Source organism: Ambystoma mexicanum, chromosome 10 (assembly GCF_040938575.1).
Source record: "Ambystoma mexicanum isolate Mex_15411 chromosome 10, UKY_AmexF1_1, whole genome shotgun sequence".
NCBI classification, from domain to species: domain Eukaryota; kingdom Metazoa; phylum Chordata; class Amphibia; order Caudata; family Ambystomatidae; genus Ambystoma; species Ambystoma mexicanum.
This window is the reverse complement of record NC_090932.1, coordinates 730814570-730841120: the sequence shown is the minus strand read 5'-3', so window position 1 is coordinate 730841120 and position 26551 is coordinate 730814570. Positions and strand designations below refer to the sequence as shown.

General features: G+C 46.1%; 1 protein-coding gene across 1 annotated transcript in view; it reads left to right on the top strand.

Annotated features, from left to right (window-relative positions):
* The first annotated feature begins 333 nt into the window (after positions 1–333).
* WWTR1 (WW domain containing transcription regulator 1) overlaps positions 334–26551 on the top strand; it is a 279399-nt gene continuing 253181 nt past the window's right edge. Inside the window, exon 1 of the mRNA XM_069618370.1 lies at positions 334–1520. Within this exon, the coding sequence (XP_069474471.1) occupies positions 1087–1520 (434 nt within the window). The 5' untranslated portion in view covers positions 334–1086. The remainder of the gene's footprint in view (positions 1521–26551) is intronic.

The following is a 26551-nucleotide window of genomic DNA, read 5'->3' as shown; positions in this document are numbered from 1 at the left end:
GTAGGGAACTTTGCTCTCCTGTTCGCCCCTGCGTTTCCGAGCCACATCAGGAGCAGCTGAGCTGGTTTCTTCTTGCACAGAAATCGGACACTGCGGCCCCTGGGGGCTCAGGGGCGCCCACCACCTCCTCGGCTTTCAGCATCGACGTCACCGGGCCTGGTCCTGGTTTCTGGATGACCCCCCCCTTCTTAAATCAAAGCTCGGGCTGCGGGCGGCCGAGGGCAGAGCAGGAGGCGGGGCTTGAGTTCCAAAACACTCGGAAAGTTGTGCCAAAGTTTCCTCCCCTCCGTTTTTGGGTCAGCCCCTTCACCCCAGCCGTCTGCGAGGCCCCTCAGTGATGGGCGGGACTGCAGGCGGATGGGATGGGATGGTGAGGTGGGGGCGGCAGGCAGACATTTAGTCTCGTTTCTCCACAAGTCCTAGGCGCAGTTCATGAATATTCAAGCGAACGCTTTTCTACCAAACAGCGGGGCTCGTGTTCTCTCTCTCTCTCCTCCCCTTCCTGTGAGCTGTTTCCCGAAGTTTGCTCGGGACAGAGGGCTGGGATGCGGTAGAGGCTCTGGAGCTCCAGGAAGCAGGAGCTGGCAGAAGCTTCCTCTGCGTGACGTCACGCTGCAGACCCCCCTCAACTGTGTGGACCCGAACTTCTCACAGCACGGGACGGGTCTGAAAGTTCGCCGATGTGACGTCACGCTGCTCCAGCGTGTAGTGTTTTCCTAGCCTTGCACTGTTTGGAATTAAAGCCTTCCACCGCGCGGCTCCGAACTTGACTGTGCGGTGGGTTTACTTTTTTTGTGCGCGTTTTTAGTTCATTCGTTTTGTTTTTATCGGAGCATTATTTATACGAACTTCGTCCCTGTTTGCTGGAACTCTTGTCACTGCCAAAGTGTTTTTCCGCCGTGGATCGGCACTTACCTAATCGCTGCATTTTTGTTTTTTCCGCTGGATCTGAACTTTTCTTAGCCCGGCAGAAGTGGACCTGAACTGCCTTCATTGAAGAGGTCGTTTTCCTGCGTGGATCTAAACTTTTGTCCTGTTCCAGCGGAGCAGTTGCCTTGTGGAGTTGCACTGCTTTTCGGTCTGAAGATGAACCAGGCCCCCGTCATGCCCCAGCCGGGGCAGCAGGTGATCCACGTCACGCAGGACCTGGACACTGACCTGGAGGCCCTCTTCAACTCGGTGATGAACCCCAAACCCAGCTCGTGGAGGAAGAAGATCCTGCCCGAGTCCTTCTTCATGGAGCCGGACTCGGGCTCCCACTCGCGGCAATCTAGCACGGACTCCGTGGGCATGCCACAGGCCCCCCGTGGGCTTCCCCCGGGGCTGGTGCAGCACGTCCGCTCGCACTCGTCCCCCGCCTCGCTACAGTTGGGGGGTGCTGGGGGGCCGCCATCGGGGGCCCCACAACAGCAGCAACACGCACACCTCCGCCAGCAGAGCTACGATGTGACCGACGAAATGCCCCTGCCTCCCGGCTGGGAGATGGCCGTCACCCACACCGGCCAGCGATACTTCCTCAAGTAAGTGCACCGAGGCAGAGTGAGGGGAGGGGGTGCCAAGCGGCGAGATGAGTCCCCCCCCCCCCCTCCAATCCCCGTCAAAGATACTTCCAAGTGTCTCGCTTCAGCCAGGCCACCGAAGTGACAGCCCATTTGCCAACTAGCCCTCCCTCCTCAAAGAATGACCCACGGGGCTCCATGGAGCTTTGAAGGGGTCAGTGGTCCAGTGTTTGGTGAGGTGGTACTTCTGAGTCTGACTCTGAAGCAGAGCTGCTGGGGGGGGGGGGTTGAGGGGGGTATATCCTGGGTGTAGCGCAGACGGTACAGTATATGTGCAGCAAATCCCACTTATGCTGGGATTCAGATTCAAGCAGTGACGCATTTGACTTCAATGTTAAAAACAAAGCTGTTAACACTTTTTTTGTGTGTGCGCATTGCATTGGATTTCAAATGCCGTCATGCAATGGAAACTTTCTAAATTCACTATTTTAAAAAATGAGTACCTGTGAACGAATTATTACTGCTCATTGTTCTGCTCAGGACTTGGAAATGTACTTTACATAAAAGCATACAAAGTGCCTTGTTAATGATATTGCATAAGTTCAAACAGCACGAAACTGAGAATTACATATACGCAGAAGATGCGCTTTTCTGGGTAAATCAAGCACATGTGTTATGGCAGATGAGTACATGTATGTGGCACCAGTAGCCATGGAGCAGTAGCTCCAGGTAGGGGGCTGTGTTAAGCAAACCAGGCTATGAGTGGGAGCCAAATTGTTCCCAAGTCATAACGAGCCCTGCTTTTTCTGAGGTACCAAGTGGACGAAGGTGGCCATCAGGTTGACTTTCTCTCTTGCCCGGGTTGTCAAGGGAAGAAAGTTACTCACACTGACCAGCCTTAAGTTCCTCAAGAAATGCACTACTCGCAGTCCTGGGATCGGGCCTTGCAGGGGCTTGAGTCTAAGGTTGTGCAAATTGACCAGCATGCACACTAGCTACAGGTACTATTTCAGTATAGGGGTCTGAGGCAGGGCTGCTGTTAAGGGTCTGGGTAGCAGGGGCTCCTATCGGGGTGAAAGGCCACCCTGTCAAAGATGCTTTCTCGGGGATGCCAGAGCTTTGGGGCTCCTGCTACTGTCATTACTCATGCAGCCTTGAGATGCCTCCTTAAGCAAGGGCTCTTCGGCCGCCTTAATTGGCTGTCACATTTTCCTGGTTAGGGAAATATGCTAATGGCAGTGAACTCTGACAAATTGGGGGAGGGTCTGCAGAACTTAAGGGGATTTGGCCCCTTTTCCCAAGACTTGGGAGAGGGATAATAACCTTCTACAAGAGGAATGTCCAGCAGTGTCATTTAGGCTCCTAGGTCTAAGATGCATAAATAAGTGGGCATTGGTGGCCTGTATCAGAACTGCAGGCGGGGAGATGCACTGCAAGGCAATTTGAGGTGATCATAGTCCACGTTGCTCATTGGTACTTTGTACTGATTTCCACTAGGTAGGCAGAACATGCCTCCTTCAATGGCCATGGACATAAACTGACGCGCCCCAACGCCCTCAACCCAACCCCACTCGCTTCAGCTTTTCCAAAGTCTCCACTCTTGAAGTGGAAAAAATCATTCTCTGCCTGAAACCATATAACTGTCAGGGTGACCTTTGCCCCCCACAAATCATTAAAGATGCAGCAAGAGACCTCTCGCCATTCATCACCAGACTCATTAACGCCTCCTTCTCCTCAGGTACTGTCCCCAGCAACCTTAGAGTCCTGGGTCCTCCCCCTTCTCAAAAAGCCCTCTCTTGACCCCTCTGTTCCCACCAACTACAGACCTATTACCACTGTCCCATTCCTGCTCAAGATACTAGACAAGACAGCCTACCAACAAATTCAAAAATACCTTGAAAAAAAACATCTCCTGGGTATTTGGCAATCAGGCTTCAGACCCCAACACGGGACAGAAACGGCCCTCATCGACCTGAAGGCTCAAATTGACACCATTAGAGTCAATGGGGAAAACTGCTCTATTACTTCTCCTAGACCTGTCTGCGGCATTCGATCTAGTTGATCACAAAATCTTATGCAGTCACTTGGATTTAGCTGCCCACTTCTCCCAAGAAGCCATCGGTTGGATCGAGTCATTCCTCAGCAACAGATCCATGCGTGTCTTCTCCACCACTGCTTGCCGCCGACCCCATCCCCATCACGTGGAGTCTCCCAAGGCTCATGCGTCTCCCCTTCAATGTACAACGTGTTCACGAAGCCCCTGTTTGATGATCTAGATGGTCTGGGTATCACCTACACTAATTACGCCAATGATACCCAGATCCTCATCCCGTTGATGGGAGATTACAACCATGATTTGGCCTTGGTGAATACGGTGTACCTCGTCATCCAGGCATGGATGGCTTCTCACAGTCTATGCCTGAATGATGACAAGACTGAACTCATCATCCTTGGCTCCACCTCAAACCTAACCAAACTGGACCACAACTATACCAGCTTCATTATAGACGGGAACCCGATCAAGGTAGCCAAGGAAGTAAAAACCTTAGGAATATACATTGACTCCTCCCTTGGCTCCACCTCAAACCTAACCAAACTGGACCACAACTACACCAGCTTCATTATAGACGGGAACCCGATCAAGGTAGCCAAGGAAGTAAAAACCTTACGAATATACATTGACTCCTCCCTCTCCTTCCATAAACAGGTTAGTTCTATGGCATCCTCCATGGCCTACACATGTAAGCTTATAAGAGCAGCCAAACCCTTCTTATCCACCCAGAGTTGCATTACGTTAGCCAGAGCCCTGGTATTCTCAAAACTGGACTACTGTAACGCCCTCTACGTAGGAGCTAGCAAGCAGGTTACTAACAAAATACAGACGCTACAAAACAACGCTCTCAGAGCAGCGCTTAGCATCCCCAAGAGAGAACACATTTCTAACATTAGGAGAACCCATAATTGGCTCAACACTATAGACACAATCCTGCTCAAAGTAGCCTCACTAAAACACAAATGCCTCAACAACGCTGCCCCCCAGACCTACTAGAACCTCCAACGCAAATCTGCTCACAGTTCCCAGGTTCAAACGCACCAAAATGGGTGGCAACAGCTTCCAGGTTAAAGCAGCCCAACATTGGAACTCCCTACCACCCTCTCCAAGGACACCCCAAACATACACACACTTCAGTCACAACTATATCCACTGGATAAAGAACAATGACCACTAATACTATCCAACCTCACCGTTGTAACTATGTAAATATGTATACTTGTAAATTTGACAACTTCTGCCTTACCGTGTCTGCGTCTACCATCCATTGTCCCATTGTAATGCATTGTAACTTGTAACCAAGCTGTGAATAACCTTGTCGCTCCTGCGCCCTCATACTTTCGGGTCTGGTGCGCAATACAAATGAATAAACTAAACTAAGGACAACCTCGCCTCTCTTGCTCCAGCTCCTCCTCCTCCTCCTTCCCTCATACCTGAATGCCTAACTCCTATTCGGGCATGGTGCTCTGCCAATGATCTCTGCCTTAATGCCAGTAAGACAGAGATCCTTCCTCCCCTCTCTGGCCTGACTCCCTGGGGTCCTCTCCCCTCATCACCCACTTCTGAGGGAAAAACCACAGGATCATCTTTGACTCCTCTCTCTCTTTCTCTCCACACATCATAGACGTTGCCAAGAAGTCCAACTTTCAGCTGCACCTCCTCAGGGGCATTCTACCTTTCGTCGCCTTCCCCCAGAAGCTCAACATCTCCACAGCCCTTGTTCTCTTTAGGCTGGACTACTGAAACTGCCTCTTCCTCAATCTGCCTCTTTCACCCCTTCGCCCCCTTCAACTATTCCAGAATAGGACTGCAAGACTTATCCTTGGCCTCAAGGCCAGAGACCGAATCCCTCCATTACTTCTTGGTGACCGCAAGGATCACATTCAAGATGCTGTGCATCATCCACAAGGCTGCCTGAGGCCTGGGACCTCTCTCGATCCAGCTATCCCTGCCTAAATACCTCCCGGCCAGAGTCCTTGGGTCCTCTAGCTCCCACTCTCTGCAGGTCGAATGTTTCTCCAAGCAGAGAGTGGCAGGTAGATCCTTTCCTCGGCTGGTTCCTCCCTCTGGAACAGCCTCCCCATCCCCCTCAAACTTGAGCCGGATCTTCTTAAGTTCCGGAAACTTCTCAAAACTTACATTTTTGATCTCTTCCTTCCCCCTCCCGTGCTAAATCTCCCTTTGCTGCTGAGCCTGGGGCCTGGTCCCTTCACAGCCATACAGGGCCCAGAACAACCCCCATCACTTGCCCTTGGGCTCCCTTTCCCGGACTAGCCCAACCTGGTCCTTCCTATCGACTGCACTCTAATCCCCCCCTGGTGTTCCAGAAAGGGCGACCTACAGTTCTGTAGAGCAAAACATCAGTACCAAATAGTTTAAAAGGATCTCGGTCGATGACAAACTGCGGGTGGCATTGTGAATTTTAGATTCCAGCGAGTGGGGTGGCATATTGGTGTTGTGCGTCGAGTTTTAAAAAATAAGGCTTCCGACTGTAACTTGGCTACAGGAGGCTTTCAACAGTGGCTGCAGTCATATGCATGCGGGTTTCCTCCTTCGGTTGTAACTTTCCAATCCGGGAAAAAGTTACAGGAACAGGAGTTTGCCAAGGATCCCACAGTGCTCCGAGCACGAGGATGTCACTAGACTACACTGGTGATGCGAAATGTATATGCAGTTGCCTGCATGCTCGAGTGCTGTCTTGGATTGAAAAAGCTACGTATATAAGGGAACTACTCTGTAAGACCAAGACAATTTTCTGGAGCAAAAGGCTTGCACTTGAGCTGATTTGCATACCCACTGTGCATTGCTCACGTGGCTCTACTGGGGGGGCGACTTCTTGTGATGGCTACTTTGTGGCATGTGTGACTTATTTCAGATGGAAGGTTTATTTAAAACCATTTTAAACCTACCATAGCTTCCTTCGCTTGTGTTGGGAACGAAAATGTAATCTCAGTTTGTGTATTCTCGCGTATTGTGCCTACTATTCTTTCGAAGAGTGTGTGTCTTCATTCAGGTCTGACCAGGGCCTTCTCAAGAATACGTGTACTCGTATGTGAGTGAATCGCATTGAAAACCAAACCTGTTCGTTTGAAAAAAGAATCCTGTGGAAACTGGGTGAAATTAGAACAAACGGGCGCAGAAAGTTATGTACCAATCCACAGCAGTCAAATATGCATTTTTTTAATTTGTTTTTTATTGGCGACGTTCAGACTAGTCCTAATTCTCGGAGGGATGATTTGTTTTCCTTTTTAAGTCTACTACCATCTTTGCTTCTGCTACATTTGGAAATTAGAAGTAGTCCGTTTCCAGCAGCTATAGCGACTGAAAATGCACCTGAAGTCTTGATGATGTTAATTTCAAATTAATGGTGGTTTCACCTGAAAGTGAAGCTTCCAATCTCCTAAAATGTCCCATTCCATTTGGAAGGTGCTAGCCCTGACCCACATGTTCTATGCATTAAAACTACATTTCCCAGAAAGCAAATAAAAAAAACAGGAAGGCACGAACATCTCCCATATAGGATGGGGCGATACCACTGCATCTGCTCTGGGACCCATTTGACCTAAAAGCACAACGTGAATGCCATTTTCAGTGTTGGTTATTGGGTGGCGCTGAAACGTTTTAATACGAGCATAGCTAGGAGGGAAATGGGATATGGGAGGGGGCAGAAAGGGTGTAGGTGTTTGGTTATTTACCCAACCACTGACTGCCGTTGGTCATACACTATCCTATGGCCATGTCCACCAACGTCTAGCCCATCCCTGGCCAACGCCCAGGCTTCCGAGATCTATTTGAACTAGATTTCTTGAGCAGTAACATCAAAATGTGTTTGGATGTGCCTGAAAAGGTTATTTCAAAGCAGCCTTCTGAAAGTTGATGGCTTAATTGCAGCAGTAAATGCACTGATGGTGTAATAAAACGTCTTAACCAAGTATGCCCTCAGCTCGTTCATTTATAAGCAGTATCCATGTCCTCAACTGAAGTCCTATTAAAGCCAGCAATTTTGGCTTGTGTATGGGTCGTGCATAGTCATTGGCCAAGTACTGCTGTTACATGTCCAATTACTCGCATTATTTTGCAGCTGCTAGTGTTTAAGCTCTTATCAATATGACAGTACCTTTCAAATCCCTACACAAAAGCCCAAACTATTGTATTGTTTAATTAGGCAGCATATTTCCTTTCTGCCGCGTTTACATTTTTGGGCAAATGAACGCATTTGTGGCATGCAGAGATCAGTGATTTGCTGGAGATCAGGTCACACATTTTGGTCCTATTTAACAGTTTATGCTACAAGTCTGGAGCCCTGGTGTGGTGGTGGTATGTGGTTTTGTTGTTTAGCTATGGGTTGATCTCTGGGTGAGCGCGTGGCTAGGTGTTCTTGGGTGAAAGGTTTGGGGAATGTTGAGTTCAAGTCGGTGAATGAAACCTACAGTGCTGCTGTAATTGATGGTGTGAAAAGCTATGGTTGTTGTCCTATGATGTACATAATAAACCTTGAACATTTACTTGCCAGCCTCTACTTTATCAGTAAGTGGTGAAGAGGATGTCTGGAGGCCGAAGGATCTAGTTCGGGGAGCGGAGCTGCACCCGTTGCGGGGGTGTGCCAGGGTAACTGGAGACACTGGGTTACTGAAGCCAAACGATGAACCACATGTCTGGAGCAGGGCTTCCTGAAGTCTCGCGTGAATAGTGTCAAAGTTGTACAGCTACAACTTTACCCTTCAGCATAGCCCCACAGGGCAGAATCGCAGGGTGGCGTGCCGGTCGCTCCTTACCCTGGTCGATATGCTGATCGCAGAAGGAGCCAGTCTTCCCCCAGGGTCCACGCACCTTTTTTTTTAAAGGGGGAGGAAGGGGTGAGCACGGATGAGTGTTGGGATGTCATGGAACCGGATTGAAATTTAACTGTAGTGATGTGACCATAAAACAAGAGTTAGACGCTTGTCTGGCCAATTTTAGCCTTAGGAAAAGTTTGCACCATAGTTATTGCAAGAGAACGGGCATACTGGCCATCTTTAGTGTTTCCTAACCTGACAAAACTCAAGATCAGAGAAAACTAATGGAGGCGGCTACTGCTTAAAATAACGGGGAGTTGGAGTGTTGGTCTGTGCAAGTTGCGCAGCCGTTTTACGCCTAGGTGCTACAGTGACAGTGGGTAATTCCTGGTACCAGGTAGCAGTAGACTTGCATTGGTGCATTTGATGTATTCGAACCAAAGCTACACTAGGCCATCAGACCTCAAAATGTGCCCTGAAATTGTTCTCTCTCTCTCTTTCTCTCCCCCCCCCCCCCAGTGTTTAATGAGAATGTTGTTGGCACCGTTGCCAGTTTCAATCCTGGTTAGGAATACAATCCAAAACAAGACTAACAATGCAGTGAGAACCGCTTTACTTATTCAGACCGCTGTATAAATGGAGAAGTGAACCTTTTTACTCTTCGCCACGTGAGGATAATCTTTTATGATCGAAACACGTAGTGGCTTATGACGCATTTCCAGGTCGTTCGATTTTGTTTCTGATAAAAGATGTTCTAAGTTAATTGAAAAATATTTGAACAAATGAGAACATTTTCGTGTAATAAGTGAAGTGGTTATCACTTCATCCTTAAAAGACCGGCCCGCCACGAGAAGGCTTTTTATATCATGTTATTGTTGTTTTAGATCTAAAACGTGCCCCGGCACAAGCTATTGGCTAGTGATAATTGACCTTTGGCAAATAAGAAATGGTGTGTTGTGCGCATGTGGACAACGGACTTGTCGAGTTACTTTTTATGCCTGGCTGTTCCGAATGATTGTCAGTTAGAGCTGGGGGTTCACGTTTTTCCCTAGCACCGAGTCTATCGTCGACTTCTTGACTTAGCTGTCCGAGTGTGGTGGGTTTCTGTAAATCCTATTGATCGATACCAGAACCCTATTTGTGTCCGATGGCGAGTAGAAAAGTATGGTTCCAAACACTGTAGAACTGCTGTGTAACATCTCCAATTTAATGACCAAGTAGAAGGATCCAGGAGCTCCATTTTTTTTTTTTGTTTTTTTGTTCCAGTGTTATTTGGTGACGGGCACCGCCATGTTTGCCCTTTGGCGTGTACTGGTCCCTGACGCTGAATTGTATCATTTGTACGGCAGAGTGCAAAAGGCAGCGTGCAAATGACATGACAGTCAGCGTTTACAATGGAATGGATCCCTGTGGAGCATGCCTTTTTTTTCTGGCACAAAAAACCCAGCTGCTCCATAGGGATTCCCTGCAATTTCGGCTGCATGGAAATGCATGCAGGCGCAAAAAGCTGAAGTATTTGTATGCTGCCGAGCAAGGCAGTGGTGGAAATGCAAGTTGCGTTCCAAACTTCCTCTCCACCAAATTGACGAAAATGGGGCATAATGGAAATGCAATGCGTAAAAGCCCTACATAGGGTTTTCACACATTTTATTTCCAGTACACGGGGCCGAAAATGAGCTCCGCATTAGAGTTCTCTGGTGGCTGAGAATAAAAACATGATGGATGCTGTTTAGGGGAGAATTTGGGCCAATGCGCGCCCCTCCCCATGAAAGCTTGCAGGGACAAGGGGCCAAGACTAAGATGTATTCCGAACGGCTAGCAGTCTGAGAGTCCCCTTAACCGTGACTTTGTAGAAAGGGTATTGAGGGAGTTTAAGCTGCTTTGGGTAAGTCCACGACATATGATAGGCGATTGTGACAAGGTTATCACAATTCAAAATGGGGAACTGCGTTAAAGCGCATCTACTGGGTTGCATTGTTTGGGACATGTCTACGTTTAGCTGCCCCATGGAAGTTCTGGACACTGGCACAAACTGGAAGTTCTGGACACTGGCACAAACTCGTTGTGTTAGGAATGCTGGTGTTTGCCAGAGTGATGCTGAACTAGGGGATGGTGTTGATAATGACATAGAAAACCTTATGCTGGGAGCGACCTTTGCACTGAAGGATGCTTCTGTGCCATGCCAGGTTGTGGAAGGTGTGTACATTTCTCTGGCAGTGGAGGGCTTGAAGTGGTTGATGTTCAAAAGCCCAATGCCCTCAGGTTGGAGTCTCTAGCCGAGCCCTCTTTGCCCATTAACGTATGAGGTTTGCAGCGGGAGAAAGGGAACTGCTAGTTGCTGGGGAGAGACCTAAGGACTTTGTAATGCCCCAAGAATTTTTATTTTTTAATTATGTTTTCATAACGTGCCTTATACCGTGGCCGAGTTCGGTTTCTAAGCGCAGATCCGGGATTCGAACCTCTGTTGCTCTCTGTGGTCTTGCTTCCAAGACCAGCGCGTTGCCCCTGTGCTGTCCTCTTTTTGACGGACCGCCCTGACACTTTATTATTCAAGGGGGGGTGCGTAGTCCAGTGTGGGTCTACGTTTGTGTGGATGCGGATTGACTGTTGGGCTCGTGCTCAGCTTCGTGTGTCTGGGTTAATGGAATGGAGGACGTTGAGCGTGTGCAGGTGAATGGAATAAAGAGTGCTGGTGCGATTGACGATTGGGGAAGCTGCAGGTGAATGAAGCGGATGACTGTTGGTGCCACACCGGTACCCAGAGTAAAGCTTGCCGACTGGCCTTCTCATCGTTACACCTGGTTTCATTCTTTAGACCCTACCTTCCTCGCCAGCTGGTAGCTCATAAATTGCGGGAAAAGACATAAGGTTATTCGGCCCTTGACCCTGGGTTGGCTTCAGGAGTAAAAACTTTAAGTTCTTGAGCGCCTTCTCTAGAGGTATATTTGCAGCGTTTAGGTCACAGGTGGAAAGATAAGGTCTTTATCCTTTCGAGTAAAAAAGTACTTTTTTGTTTTTTTTATAATTGATACCAAATAAAAGGCAGCTCTGTTTATCGGCGCCTTCGTGTAAGCATGAGCTTTCTCTGAAGATCCAGGGGGCAGTGTATAGTCTCACAAGTATTTCCACATTAGATTAACTACAATTTTTGGCCCATTATATCTATATACCCCCACCCCCTTATGCTTTCAATATATTAGAATAGAGGTCACAATGCTCATTTTTATAGGTATTTGCACACATGAAAAGTTAGCCACATAGTTGTTTGTTCAGCACCAGTTAACTTGGGGAGCCGCGGTTGTAATGGCCCCTTTCTAAAAGGTCTGTCGTGACAAGCAGTCAAGGGGATATCAAAAGCATTTATCTGCAACCCAACTTCCATGATCCCTCCCCAGTGATGCAGACTGGGGCTGATGGGAGTTGTAGTTTAAATACCCACTGAGCCAAAGGTTGCAAACCCCTATCCAAAGAAACGAGGTGATGTTACTGGTTTGATGCTTGGCCATGTTTCCATTGGCTTGCTTGCTAAACCTGGTGCAGGAAACAAACACGCCTTTAACCAGGGCTCGGATGAGGGAACCATCGGAAATGTGCCCAATTTCCTGGTTCAATTAATATTGTTGCGCGGAAGGCGGGGGGGGCTCACCTCAGGTGCCTGCAGTGAGGAAAGCTGCAAGTGAAATCATAATAGGGCGTCGGGCGGCATCTTCTCGCCCGGCAACTGGTCTTACGGGTCCGGCAACAACACGGTGCGACGCGAAAAGTAGGTTAGCAGTTTCACCCTAGAGGCGGGTACATACTGGCTTCCCATACATTTGTGTGCCAGGTTTCGGTTTCTCGGCTCGCGTGACTCGGCGCCGGCTTAATTAAGGCGATAGACCCCTGGGAACACGAGCGAACCCCACTCCCGCGGGGAACCCACACTAGGCGCCCTCTGCAGTGGGACGGCTGCAAGGCCCTCCGACTGAACGGTCGCTGCGAAGGCTAGTACATGTGGCGTGTCGTTACCTCGCACCTTTCCTTAATGTGGAGACGCATGTAAATGCTAACTCGCACCCCCAGTGCTTTACGACAGTTTTGCTTTCACGACCTCTCGGAAGGGCCCTCTGCGCCAGCACGGCAAGTCATCTGAGCATTGCCACCTCCGCCAAACGCTCCCGGTACAGTGCTCTGGGAGCAGATAGCCTCCCAAACACTGGCATCCAGTGGCGTGGAAATTCCCAGAGCCGCGGGCCCTGCATTCTGAATGTGGGACAAGGCAGGCGGAGAGGTCTGGACTCCGGCCCGTGTATTCATATTAACAAAATAAACTTTGGTGAGCATGGCGGTCTTTGTCAGCGAGCACCGGGTGCCCCTCCCTCGTGTAAGTGGAAACGTTTACGCTCACTCTGTGTTGACAAACAGCTCTTCCTATTAGGCGGACACTCCGTGAAAGAATGATGATGCCTTCACAGTCCTACGTTCGCTGCACCGAAGCAGACCCTGGGTATCGGGGATGCTACCTCTAGCTTATGCACCGGAACTATATGACACGTTTGCTTTTTTGGACTTCTAGATGTGTGTGAAGAATCAACTTACTGGGCACCGGTGGTCCAGGGACGAATGTCTGTTTCTAAACCATCAATCGGCCCCACACCTCCAGTACACCAGAAGGGATCTGAACAGATTGCAAACGCAAGTTAATTATAAACCACCTTGTCTAATGTTGGTAACATGGACGGAACAGCAGGCGTAGCTCTGCAAGGGCGTGGATGGTTGGTTAGTTGCCATACAGCGAAAATACACTTGTTACCCAATGATAAAATGGGACTGTCCAGTCAAGGTTGTGAACAAATATTTACTTCATTATTATCATCACAACAGCACACTACGAAGTACAACCCATCCTTTAAAGGAATGCAGAGGACAGACAGTTTAAAAGCGGGGAAAGTGATGCACTCTGGATACTGACAGAAGGGTAGTCCGTACAGTAATTAATCGCAGTAGCTCAAGGATACTTGGTTTCAACACAAAGGAAACGAGGGGTCGTAAAATGTCACTATGGTCTTCAGAGAAAAACTAGGGGCACAGAACCACAATCTACCTTCTGCTTTTAGAGGTTCTTGATGCTCAAGACTGTAGAGTTGGTTTGCTGCTTCTGCGACACAGTTCAAGGCGGGAGACGGCTGCGATATCAGACGGCAGGCAGTTCGGCAAGAAAGGCTGGCCTACACAGGAGCTCAAGGTCAGAATCATTGTCTCAGTGCTGGTCGGCGGTTCTGCAGCACTGATCAAGGCGTAACAGTTAGCAGTGCTGTTGGTTGCAGCTCCAGGGCCTCGACATTTGAGTCCTTTTTAAGGAGGACGTCGGTAGAGGCTTGTCGATGCACTCCTCCTAACTTCTTCACTGGGCTTGTGTCGTCCTTTTAAGGCGGACGGCCCAAAGCTAAGGTGAGTGTTGCAGGCAGCTGCCTTGCCCTTGGTTTGGTTAAGAGACTCTCTAGCACTTCCCACCTAGGAAGCTTGCTGCAGAGCACTGGCTGTGTACCAGCTCTGGAGCTGCTCAAGGGTTCTCTGGATTCGGTGTCTCACTCTGTTCCATGGGAGATGTTTAGGGGCGGGATCTTGCTTCTCTCTTGGAGTTCAACTGGCGGAAGATGTAAGGCACACTTCAGCTAGGGTCCAATGCTGAGTTGTTCTTGCTACTCCTTGCAAAGCCTTCAGATGATCTGCCCAAAAGAGGGGCTGAACCATCTTTTAAAGCCAAATGGACCACCAGGATTGATGTAATCTAAGCCTACTTTAATGAATCGATCCTGGGTCCCCGCCAACAATCTCCTGTATGCATGAGGTCCTATCCAGAGAGCTTTACAACAGAAAAGGTAAAGGGGGGTGGAAACCGGTTATAAAGTCCCACCCATCTTCCTGTCTGTTGTGGATCGAAGGGCCTCTCTGGTTAAAGGAGCTCTCTGTGGTTCCTGATTAAAGAAGCAGGTCTCTGGTGAAGCTGCGGCAAGATTGACTTTCTGGCGCCATCACTCCACATACTCGTACCTTCTGAATGGGGGTCCCCAGTGTGTATGACTACTGTAAAAGACACAGTTCCAAACATAACATTTCATTGTCAAAGCGATACAGAGGGTGGGAGCTGGCTTCAGGTTGACGCAGTCCATCTGAAAGGTTGTTGGGGTTTCCTGTCTCCATGGTTAGCCTCTGCAGCCAGGCCCAGTGTGGGCCTGTTTGAAGTATACTCTATTGGTATGTTAAGTGCTGCCACCATCTGCAAGGCTCACAAAAGTGGAAACCTTTGTTAATAAATTAGGCTGTCCATGGCAGGACGTTTTGCCCTTCCCCTTCTGAGATGACTGGGTGTATTCCTGGCTTTCCAATCCCAACTAAATGTAACTGGGGGGGGTGGTTGAGTCTGTAGGCTGTGTGCACTCAGTACAGAGGTCTATGTGTATGTCGTGCAGTGAGCATAGGAAAATGTGTGCAGATTAGCCCCACCCATTTTCCACAGGTTGATCTATCTTCCTTTAATTTAAATGTCAACAAAAGCTGAGGTGAGTGCACAGCCACTGTGTGGATGGTCGAGTTCCTCATAATGTGTCCTATGCTCTTTTTCTAATAGAAGTTTAAATCATACAGTTAATGTCACATATGTTTTGGATACCACCAGTTGCCGACGTGTCAAAAGTAGCTCCTGGTAGCTGTTGTTGTCGCGCTAACTAGGCTCTTCTAGGGTATGAGCAGGTGCTATTTTTTTATTTAAAGCTTTCAGCATAAAAAAATACAAACTTTTTATAAACAAATGTTTTCCACATGCACAAGCCAAACCTATTATTTTCTTTCTTTCTTAGTTCTGCATCAGATTTGAGCCAGGTTTGGCTGTGTGTTAACCAGATTTTGTCCATTATGTTTTTGCACCATTTCAAGTCTCTTTAGCATTGATTCAAGAAAAATCCCTAAGGCTTTAGTAGTTTTCCTATTTGGATTGTCGTATAGGGCTGACCACCATAGGTCAGAATCTAGATCGCATGCTGGAGACAGTATTGGTTGTAATAGGCATCCCCTTTCGGTTGTGAGTTCTTGGCAAAACATGATTAGGTGTCGAGTCGTTTCATCTTCTTGTTTGCATAATCTACAAAGCTTTTCTTTTGCCAGGCTGTATCTGACCAGATTTGTCCTTGTTCTTAGGATGTTCAAACGGAAGCGCATTATTAGGTCTCTATGCTTCTGATTGGCGCTTTTTTGTAGATATCCTAGCAGTATCTGTGGGATCCTCAAGGCCGTTTCTCCCGCGTATGTTACGGTAGGGATTACTTTAGCATTGTAAAATTCTACAATCGGGCAAATGGAAAATTTGCAGACCTTTCTTTTTAATATTAATGCCTGTGATGTTAGTTGATCCATTTTTCTCTGTAGATCAATCCAGGGTTGCTCACTCCAATTCGCGTTCACGATTGCTCCCAGGTATTTTGTGTCTTTCACTATTTTTATTGCTTCATTCTCTATGTGCCATTTGAAAACTTTCTTGGTAGTAGGACCTGGTTTTGCGATTATTATTATGACTGATTTTTCTGGATTAATTTTTTGTTTGATTTCTTTCAAATGAATGTTTAAGGCTTCCAGTTTCCTCTGTAGCCCAATTGGGGTTTTGTCCAACACTATGAGGTCATCTGCATATAGTAGATGACATATTTTTGGTTCTCCTACTTTAGGAGAACAAGCTCTTGGTGGTACAGACAGTCTTTAACATCCAGGATATAGAAGTTGTAGAGTATGGACGCTAGTGGGCATCCTTGTTTGAGCCCACACTTTGTTACGATTGCCTTTGTTAGATTTCCCTTTCGATCCAATCTAACACGCATAGATGTGTTTGTGTGGAGAATTTTGATGGCTTCTATCAGGTCTCTCGGGCAGCCTTTGTCTGTCATTTTGGCCCATAGAGTTTGTCGATCCACACTGTCAAAAGCAGCCGCCATATCTATGGAAGCAATAAAGAGTTTTTGGTTTTCTTGGATGGTCTTTGCTTTTAATAAATTTAGAATGAGGAGATTTAGACTACAGTCTACGTTTTCTACGAAGCCTGCTTGTCTATAATCGAAATTATCAGAAGTTTGAATCCATTCCTTTAATCTTTTTAGTAGTATGCCGGCAAAGAGTTTGCCTATGACGTCTAAAAGAGATATTGGACGATAATTCTCTGGACGTGCTCTGTCTCCTTTTTTGTGTATCGGAATAGTGATTGACGTTGTCCAAGATTCTGGAATCTGCATTGATTTTATTATTCGTGTGAAGAGTACAAAGCACATGTTTGCCCATACCATCGGTGCTTGCTTTAGTATTTCATTTTTGTCAGGCCATCTGGCCTTGGGGCTCTGGATCTGCTTGCTTTGGTGATCAATGCTAGGATTTCGCTTTTCGTAAATTTGATATCCCAGCCGTTTTCCTTGTTGGTTACTTGGGGGGATAAATCATTTGTAAGGTCACAGTTGTACTTTGCTTCGAAGTATTGTTCCCATTTGCTTTCATGTATGTTGTTCTTCACCTTGTCGATTTCCTTGTTTTTGTTTCGTGTTGCCATAAGCATCTGTTCAGAGTCCTTTTGAAACAGTACTGCCCCATGGGATTTGACCCAATTTCAATGCCCTTTTTTCAGTGCCTTACTCTTTATTGCCATATCATCACAAGCAATATTCTGTTTTTTCAGGGCTCTTATTTCTCGTGCTTACTGTCGTTTTTTTCCGCTATTTCAGCATTAAAATGGTGCACCCTGTTTTTTGTTTCTTCTTTTAGTTTTGGTGGCCACTCTGAAAATGGTAAGACAAGTTTCATATTCAACATCTTTTCCTGTTGCAGATTCCCATTTATTTATCGATTTGGTTAGCAAAGGAATGACTTTCGTTGTTATTCTCAGTCTGTTTCGACCCTCATTTATATCAACTTCAGTTGGCCAAATGTTCTTTTGTTCCTTGTCATTTTCATTAGCGATATTTGCCTCTAAGCAAGTGAGTATTAGAATTTTATGATCACTACTTTTTGTTGGTAGAATATTTAGAGACATTATAGTGCCAAAAGTTTCTCGATCTACAAAGAAGTAGTCCAGAGTTGCGTTTGAATTGTACGATGCCCATGTGGATTGTCCTACTAAATCTCCTTGAACATTACCATTCACTTGTAAAATGTCACGGTTCTCCATTTCCATTTGCCATTTTCTTGTTCTCGATTGTTTTTGTCGATTATGACTCGTCCTATTTGCCGTTTTTATTTTTGTCACAGGTGATGCTAAGGTCACCACACAGAATTAGTGCCGGGTTGTCATATTCTGATCTCAGTTGATCTAGATAGTTGGTAAGCGTGTCCAGAAAAGTTTTTCCATCTTTGGCCTTGACATTCCAATACATGTTAAAGAAAATCAGAGTATTTGTTTTCTCTCTTTCATTCAGGTTGCCATTTCTTTCTGCTTCTTGTTGCAGAATTATTATTTGTATCTGAGAGTATGGTTGAATCGTACGGATTACTTTTCCATTGTACGTGTTTTTTATAATGGTTAAGAGGCCTGCAGAAGGTCTACCTTTTTTTTCCTTTGAGAGCTTTGTTCAGGTAGCAGGTCGGTCCATGTAAGTATGGTTTTTCTTGTAGCCAACACTCTTGAATACAACTAATGTCTGCGGTCAAGATTTCGTTGTTAATTTTTTCAACCAAATGATAAAAACCTCGTGTTCCAGGAGGCAAATTTTATTTTTCTTCGGGAATCCTGGCCATCGATCTATTTTTTTTGTTTCTTTTGTTTTTGTAACCAGTGTTTCTGCTAGCCATCCCCATGAGCTTTCTGTATCAATTTTTGTTTCAATGGCATGTTCAATATTCGATTCGGAGGCCAGATTCAATTTCTCATTTCCTTTGATTTTCATCCGAAGAGCATTTGGGCCCCGTAGTACTATTGGAGAACCGTATTGGTCTATAGTCCACTTCATCTTCACTTTGGTCTCCGTGGGCCTGTTTTGGCTCTTCAGAGTTTTTTTTTCTTTAGTATGTTCTTCTTTTGATTTTTTTTCACTCTGTTGTTGATTTTCTGTTTTGACATCAAAGCCCAGTACTCGGTCGTCTGCTGCTTGCCATATTGAGTTCATGACAGCCTTTGATTTTAAATGTATGCATATTCTGTCCAAATGTTCTTCATTCAGGAATTCTACAATTTTTATATCTGTTCGGTTCAATAACTCTCAGTTGTGGGACGTTATGCAGGAGTTTCATTAGATTTGATCTATTTAAGATCAAGCCATCCTTTGCTCTTAAGACTCTCTCTATTCTTGGTTTGTATAAATGGGTTTGGTTGTTGAAGGGCTCTAGTTTGTTCTTATCGCTCCTTCTATCTTTTGTCTCATCGTGATCGTAGGAGCTTTTCAGTCCTGAGCTCTTATTTGCATTTGTGCTCTTTCTTGCCCGTCCTTTGCTAGATTGTTCAATCATGGCGCTAAGCAAATGTTGTTGCTTTTTTTTTCCTGATCCTTTTTCTTCTCAATTTGCATTCTTTTTTCATGTAGAGTTTGAAAGGGCGAGGCCGGGCCTTCTAGATTTTCCGGTGATTTTTTTTTTTTTTTTTTTTTCTTTTTCTTTATTTCCAGGCACTTCACTGTCCTCCATTGACTCTTGTGAGCTTTCGTTCTCGTATACTGATAGGAGTAGTAAAGATTGACTAATTTAAGGAACTTTCTAAAGTACTCTCTAGTTCCACATCTTTGATATATTCTCGATCTTGGTTTTTTGTTTGTGGTGGATCTTCCTTTTTTTCATTATTTGCACTTGTTGAGTAGGATTCTGTGTCTCTTGTACTATAGGCTTTAGATTTCTGATGAACTGCGGTGTTCCTTCGTAAGTCAATTTTTTTTGGTTTGGCATATTTTTAGACTTTTTGTCTAATTTTTCTATGACTTCTTTCTGTCTTTTGTATTGTTTCCTGACTCGTCCTTTGATTTGTTAGCCTTGTCTGGTCGTTTTAATTCTTTTATATTTTCGATGGAGAATAATGGGTAGATACCATTATGCTGGTTTTGGCCATCATTATGTTGTGAGGTCTGTATCATTTGGCCATTGTTCAATGCATCTATCAAGTTCCTTTCAGTTCTTCGATTTGATCTATCACACAAGAGCTTGCTGTTTCAGTTTTTCTACTCCGCAATTCCGTCACATTTACCCTTTTTTGTTCCTCACTCGACCTTGGGGTTGTGTCCAATTTTTCTGTTAGGGTACTTTTGTTCTCAGATTGGATGTGATTTTTTTTTTTTTTTTTTTTGGCTCTCTGATTTAAGTAGCTTGATGGTGTCACTGAAACAGTGCAAAAAGGATCTCTTATCTTGCCGAGCCTCTTCAATTAGGTCATTTAAGGTCTTATGTCTTTTTCTGACTCTTTTTCTTGTATCTTTCTTTCTTTATCTGCCTCAAGCTGTTTTTCCACCTTTAATTTGGTTTCGATTTGAGCCAGTACGTATGCTTGATCCTTACAATTTTCATGTAGTGCCTCATATAGCTTTAAATATGGTGCAAGAGCTATCGTCATCATTGACCCTACAGCAGCTTGCATGTTTGCGCAGATGTCTATTGATGGCCATGGGTTTTGTGGCGGAACTTGTTCTCTTCCAAGATCCTTTTCTTTCGCTTCCCCACTTTTGGGGCTTAGCACGATATGTTCTTCGTCATCCTGCTGTGTGGCTGAAATCGTGCTACTACTTATTTCTTGGAGTACATCTTCATTGGTCATTTGTGATGGAAGAAAGACATTGTCTTGCAGTTCTGTAGTGATTTTTTTTATTCACTACCTCTTCTGCACTCATGGCACTTTTTTCATTTTTTTTTTCTTTTTTCCTGGTCCATAAACGCAGTAGATTTGTTTACTTCCACCTCTCCATATTGCCTTTTTGTTCATACTTTCTACGGAGTTGAGGAGTTTATAGGTTCATTTATAGATGTCCTTTGGGCTTCCTCCAATTTATCAGCTTGTTTCTGTTGTTTAAAAGCTGCATTTTTCGTGGTCACGTTTTTACTTCCTTCGGTCGGTCTCTATGATCATTTTGCCATTAAGTATGTTGGTAGAACCGCTTTTTTTCCATTTCGGGCTGTTCGTCCTGAGCCATTATTTGCTCACATTGGCCCGATGCTAGAATAAGGTCATGATCTGACATTTCCATTTCAGTTTGCTGCTGTTTGGAGTCCATGACCATGGTTCCTAAGTATGATCTTTTTGATGAGCAAGTAAGTCTTTCTTTTTAAAGTGCCATATTGTGGTTTTTATTCCTGAAAGGGATGAGGTACGCGGTTTGGGTTTCCGCATAGGAACTTGTTTTAGAGGGCCACCTGTCCCATTAATTAAATTTGTTCTTGCATTTATTTTTTCATGTGCCTCGACATTAGATGTTTTTTGGGTATTACACTGTGCAAGGCTCTTTTCTGGAAAACCCATTGGTTCTTTGTTCTCGGGGGGACAATAGATTTGACTTGTCCTTCTCACACACTTTGTATCCATTTTGTTTTGCTGCTGGTAGTTTTATTTTTGTGGTTTGGGGGCTTTCCATGCCATCCACATATGCTGCTGCTTCAATGCTCTCATATAGAATGCTTGGTATAAATGTTTTTTGTGCTTTAGCTGTATTTGTTTTTTTCCTTGTGGTGAAAGAGGCTTCTTCCTGTGGTAGACAGAAGCCTTCATTCCTGGCTACTTCCCTCACCGACACCCCCCCCCCTCCCGTGCATTGACTCCCCATCTTGCAGTCGCACTCCTATACTTTGCTCTGCTCCACATACTTTGCCTGAGTCTGCTATCATGATATCATCCCCATGCGCGAGCACATCTCCATCAGCATCGTCGCATGCAGCAGACTGCGACCCGTCGTGGCTGATAGAGGAACTGCATAAAGGTGAGAACTGAAATTTGTCCGGGATAGGTAAGGAGTTTACCGGGGGGGTGGAAAAGGGAGGGGTGTGTGAGGGGGTGATCAGGGAGGCAGCGGCTTTGTTTGTGTGGATCGTACTGCCAGTGGGGGAGATGGGCGCAACTGGGGGCAGAGAACATAGCCTGCCTTGGGCATGTGCGCCACTCGGTGCCTCACTTTTTTCCCCCCCATAGAGCCCCCGGTGCCGGGCAGTTTCGTACGACTACGGGTGTTAGGTACTTGAAGGCTTACCGTATCGCCTACGTTCATGTGTGATGTTGAGCCTTTTGCTTCCCACTATGCCGCTCACTCGCCGAACAGCCGCACAACAGCCTAAGGGCTTTACTCCACCGGGCTTAACGCCGCAAGGGTGGATGCTTCGGCCTCTTCTCGGTCTCTGGAGTCACGTGATAGATCATGTGATCGGGCCAAGCCCCGGCTCCTCCAGGAATAGCCAGAGCACACGAAGGCCAGCTAGAGCGTTGTTCTTCCTTCCGCTCGCAGTGCTGGCTTGCCGGTTGCAAAACGTTCCTCTCCTTACAAAATCAGCAGAATTATGGCAATTGGTGCTAAATGGTTTCCAGCATTCTTCGCCCCTATAATATAATGACTTCCCCCTCACTCCCATACTAGTTTCCCTATAAATATGCATTTACAATTTCCTTATTTTCGTCTCTACATTCACTCTCTCCTTCAGCTCATGCTCTTGCATCTTCTATCCTTCGTTCTATACCCTGTCTACGTTCTATACCCTGTCTATCTCTTCCCTATTATTTTTATCCAGCCGATTTAAGGTCTGGTGGTCCCTGGGTGGGGGCACAATACTCTGTAAAATCTCGGACAAGGATCGGGCGCTTTGAGACTACTATGGTTGTGGTTTGGCCTAATATAAAAGCTCAATCTGTAAACGCATATGCTCAGGGTTCCCATGTCGCATTAAACCATTTTAACTTGGAAGATGACCATTTATGCTCCAAATTATGGGAATTAGTTTGTTATACAAAATACTGCTCACCATATGGCGAGCAAGCCACCCTTTGCCTGTTGTATTTCAGCAATTGGAAGAATAATGCAAGCTACCTCCTGCTAACTATGAAGTAGCTCCTTGTGGTACCTGTTGAGTAACCTGGTAAATCTTGAATGGCATGCATGGTGTAAGACCCTGTCGCACCCATTGAGTAGGGCCTCATTTCCAACGCATGTTTTTGGCAGGTACCTTGTGAAAGTACCCCCCTATGGGGCAGCACCGTGAAAGTCTTCACAGCCTGAAATTCACTTTGATGCAAGCGGGTGGGATCCCTACCTCTTATGTTTACATGGGGGTGGATCCATTTGGAGCTTTTATAAGAGCCCCAGATGTTAATTATCCTGCTCTGGCTGTTATAGCATAATTGAGTACTTTTATCATCTCTGCTGTACCAACTCTACGGGAAGCTGTGCATTTACACCTACTGGCAATAGTGGTTTTGCACAAGGTACTCCGCATAATAGAACACAGACCTCAAAACTCTCTGAATTCATGCCCGCCTCCTACTCGAGGTACTGTAGTTTAATTTTCTGCTCAAGAGCACAAGTACCATCCTGTTCAAAAAGGTGTTGCATCTTTCCATGGCCCTGCAGTCACTTCCCTGATCTAGTTGCACCATGGTGAATTAGACCTTTATGGAGCATGTACTATGTTTGGCTGACTTACTAGCCAATCTTTGTAATGCTGGTTTGCAAGTACACGTTCTAAAGTCTAATATATATAGCATTTTGTGCATTTGGTGCTACAAATTTCAGTAGTGGAAGCATTTCATGCAAGAAAAGAAAAAGCAAGCAACATCTAGCGTTGTCTGCAGAAAATTAGCAATAAGCCTACAGTCACATTATTCTGTATGCAACTGGTTCTGAGCCGCTAAAGCCCAGTCAATTAGCAAGAAGTGCAGTAAGTGAAATTGAAACAAAAAGGGATGAGTTGTCTGCTTTTTGCTAGAGCTTTTGAGCCTTCGGCCAGTGGTGTGGAGCCTGGCATAACGGGAGCATATTCTTTTGGTGTATTGAGTGCCATAGTCTATGGTGTAGCCAATGTGGGGTGTGTGTTACCGAAAGTTGCATGGTAAATATGGGCGAGTGCTGTGTGGCAGCAGTGCAATAGTTCTGCTGAGTTGTTAACCAGTATTAGCGCTTGGAAATAGCTATTAACCTCCTCTTTTAACCAGAGTGCAGTCAATAACTGCTGGTATTGACTGCATTCTGAACTTTCCGTCTTCAGAATGAGGCAGAGAAACAATACGGTTTCCAGTCAAGATTTTTTCAACAAGGCCCTTCCTCTCTGGGGGACCTTTTTGTTCTACAAAATGTTATTTAACCCACAAAAGAGCTAACCCGTTGTAAAACGCTTTCACTTTCTTCTAAAATAAACAGTTTACCTGTACATGTCACCTAATACCTGCTATGTTAACCATGTTCCAGTTGCAATTAAAATGTTTAACTTTTGAAGAAAACCATGTTATTTAAATACTACCAGACGAAACCCCATTCCAAAACATGTGGCTACTACTACCCATGTCCTAATATCCTTACAAACCCAGGTGGGGGTCATTATCGCTTGGGATAAGGACCTTTCCCCAAATGATGGCCCTCGGACCCCTCCTCACTGTGTAAGGCTATATTGTAACTTGGGAGCCACATAAGGCGTGTGCATAGCTCTGCTAGTTAACTCGGGCATTTCCCCGTGTGACATCCACGGCGGTCATTCTGGGAAATCGCTTCCGTGTTGCCATAAAAGCTCTGTAGTGCTGCTACGCTGTAGCCCTAGAGTGGAAAATATGCAGTGCCCATAATCGCTCTCCCCAGTTCTTCAGCTGGTTTTTTTTTTTTTTTTTTTTTTTTTTTTGGAGCAAGGTGCAAGCAGAAGTTAAGCTTGTGCCCATTTATTTATTTATTTTTATTATGATTTTTTAATTTTTTTTACTGTAAGTGATTCCGAACCATAACTAAATCAATGTTAATCGAAAAGAGCTATTTTGCTCTTTTTGGGGCGGGCCAAGTTTATGTATTGGTGTACTTACTTTGGGGAGGAGGCAGGACTTCAATTGTTTCGTATGAATTTTGGAAAAAAATCGGCAGACTTTGCTTGCAAGTCTCTACGCTCTCTTGGCCCGTGCCCCTCCTTGCCTCCGCCTTTCACGGTGCGGGCCCGCCGCTTCTCGCCCTTCTCCTGCTGGTCTCATGCTTTGAGTCATGGCTCTGCCTTCGGGCACCTCTTCTCGCGCCCTGCCCTCTGGCCCTCCACCTCCACCTTCATTCCCCACTCCTCGGTATCCGCCCGCCTCTCCTCGTCCTTCTTATCGCAATCTCATTGTTTTCTGTGTTCCTTCCTGCCCGCATGACCGTTTTGTTCTCGTCGTGCATGTACACTAATGAACAGCATTTGAAAGATAAGCGACACCCCGCGTTGCAAACCTAACTTGCACCTGGCCAGTCTTCGAGCAGGACCTAGTTATGTGCGAGCAATTCATTCTTCTGCAATTCACTTTATCAGCACACACATATACTTGCAAAACACTGCACATGGTCTAGAAACACGGAATAAGTACACTTCTATCTGGGTGATGGGTGCACAGCGGGCAGCGTCGGATTTCTAACCTTGGGATTGTTTGTCTAGTTTGCTCTCCCCGACGATGGGTGGAAGTCGCCAAGTTGCAGTTGTGCTAATATTGGTGTGTAGGTAGCTGCGGGCCGATTTTGTGTGGTTCTGTTTTTAAGGCAGGACGCCCTGGTTTGAGGATGGAGAATATACTTCAGTCATCCCTGTTCTATAGAAGTATTGATTCATCCCTGCATTTGGGCTAGGGCGTTTTTAATGTTCTCTTGAGCATTTTAATTATCCCTCCACTCCTTTCTGAATGAAGTGTGAAGTTGATCAGCACTTGGAATATCCGACTCACTTGGATCCATCCTCCTTTTATTTTTTGACTGTGTTGATATGATAGGTTATTTATAACGCACTTAATACCCAGAGGTTTCTAAGCGCGGACCCGGGGATCGAACCTGTGTTGCTCCTTGTTGTCTTGCTTCCAAGGCGAGCACGTTGCCACTGAGCTATCCTCCCGAGAGGGCCTTAGTTTGTTTTTATTTTTTGTTGAGTGGGTCAGGTGGGGGTTGGGTTGATGTCCTGTTCTCTCATTTTGTCGTCACCGGTGGCGGGTAGAATGGAGCCATTGTACAGTTGCAGGATATCAAATCGCCCAATTGTTGGGGGACGGTATCAAGGCCTTATAATGGGGAGTATTCTGCCACTGGTATCCACTTCATGGCATGGAAGTCCCTTAGTCTGTTAGTTGATGCCTGGCATTTGCAGAGCTCCCCATTCTACAACAGCATCTCCGGTTCATTGAATTGATTAAGCGCCGCGCCCTGCATCGCTTGAGGGATCTCGCTCCGCATCATTGGTAGCGCACTGGACTTCAGTGGGCCTTCACAGTAAGATGATACTTGCAGTGACTCCCGTTTGGAGGCAAATTAGACGGGTACCCTCTGCCTTGCCTGGCTGAAATGCCGGGTGAACCTAGAAGTTGCTGAGCACTTTGAGGCAGGCAGGGCGATGCAGGGCAAAGACAAGCATTTGCAAGCTCCTAGCCAGCCGTAAAAAGCCATGCTGCACCTCAATTCTACACCTCCATGGAGCACACCATTTCTTACTCACCAGAGGTGTTCTCACTAGCCAGGAGCACACTGCCTGTGCACGTTTTAAGCCGTGGGTCGGAGTAAGGATGGATTCTGTTTTTCTCCTTATTGGCATGCCATCTTAGTATTGTTTCACCTGCTGGAGCAGGCCAGGTGCACACTCACATGGCGGAGGCCCTAGAGCGCAGTGACACAGGATTTTTAACCATAAGGGCCTGCAACCATTCATTTTTAAGAGCAATGACTGTACAATTTGCATGTGGCCACTCCAGCTTATATGCTGCTTTGTTCCTTGTTCTAACCAGTCTTTTCTTATCTGGCAGTAACTCTACTTTGTGGTAACAGAGCATAAATAAATAAATACAATTTAGTTTGTTAGCACCTCAGCGCCAACTGAGGGGCCTCTGAATGGAGGCCTTACCCCCAGATCCTGCAACTACTTCTCCCTGAAGACCCTGACATTGGCGTCTTCCCTATCTGCCAGCCAATGAACCACCCCTCATACACTACTTCCCCCCACACCTGGTCTGCCAACCCACTTGTCATCCTCTACCTTTCTTCCGGCCCCTCGCCCACTACCACTCCTGCCCTCCCTCCTTCTAGGCAGCCATCTTCCAGCACTGATGTCCACTATGGTAAGGG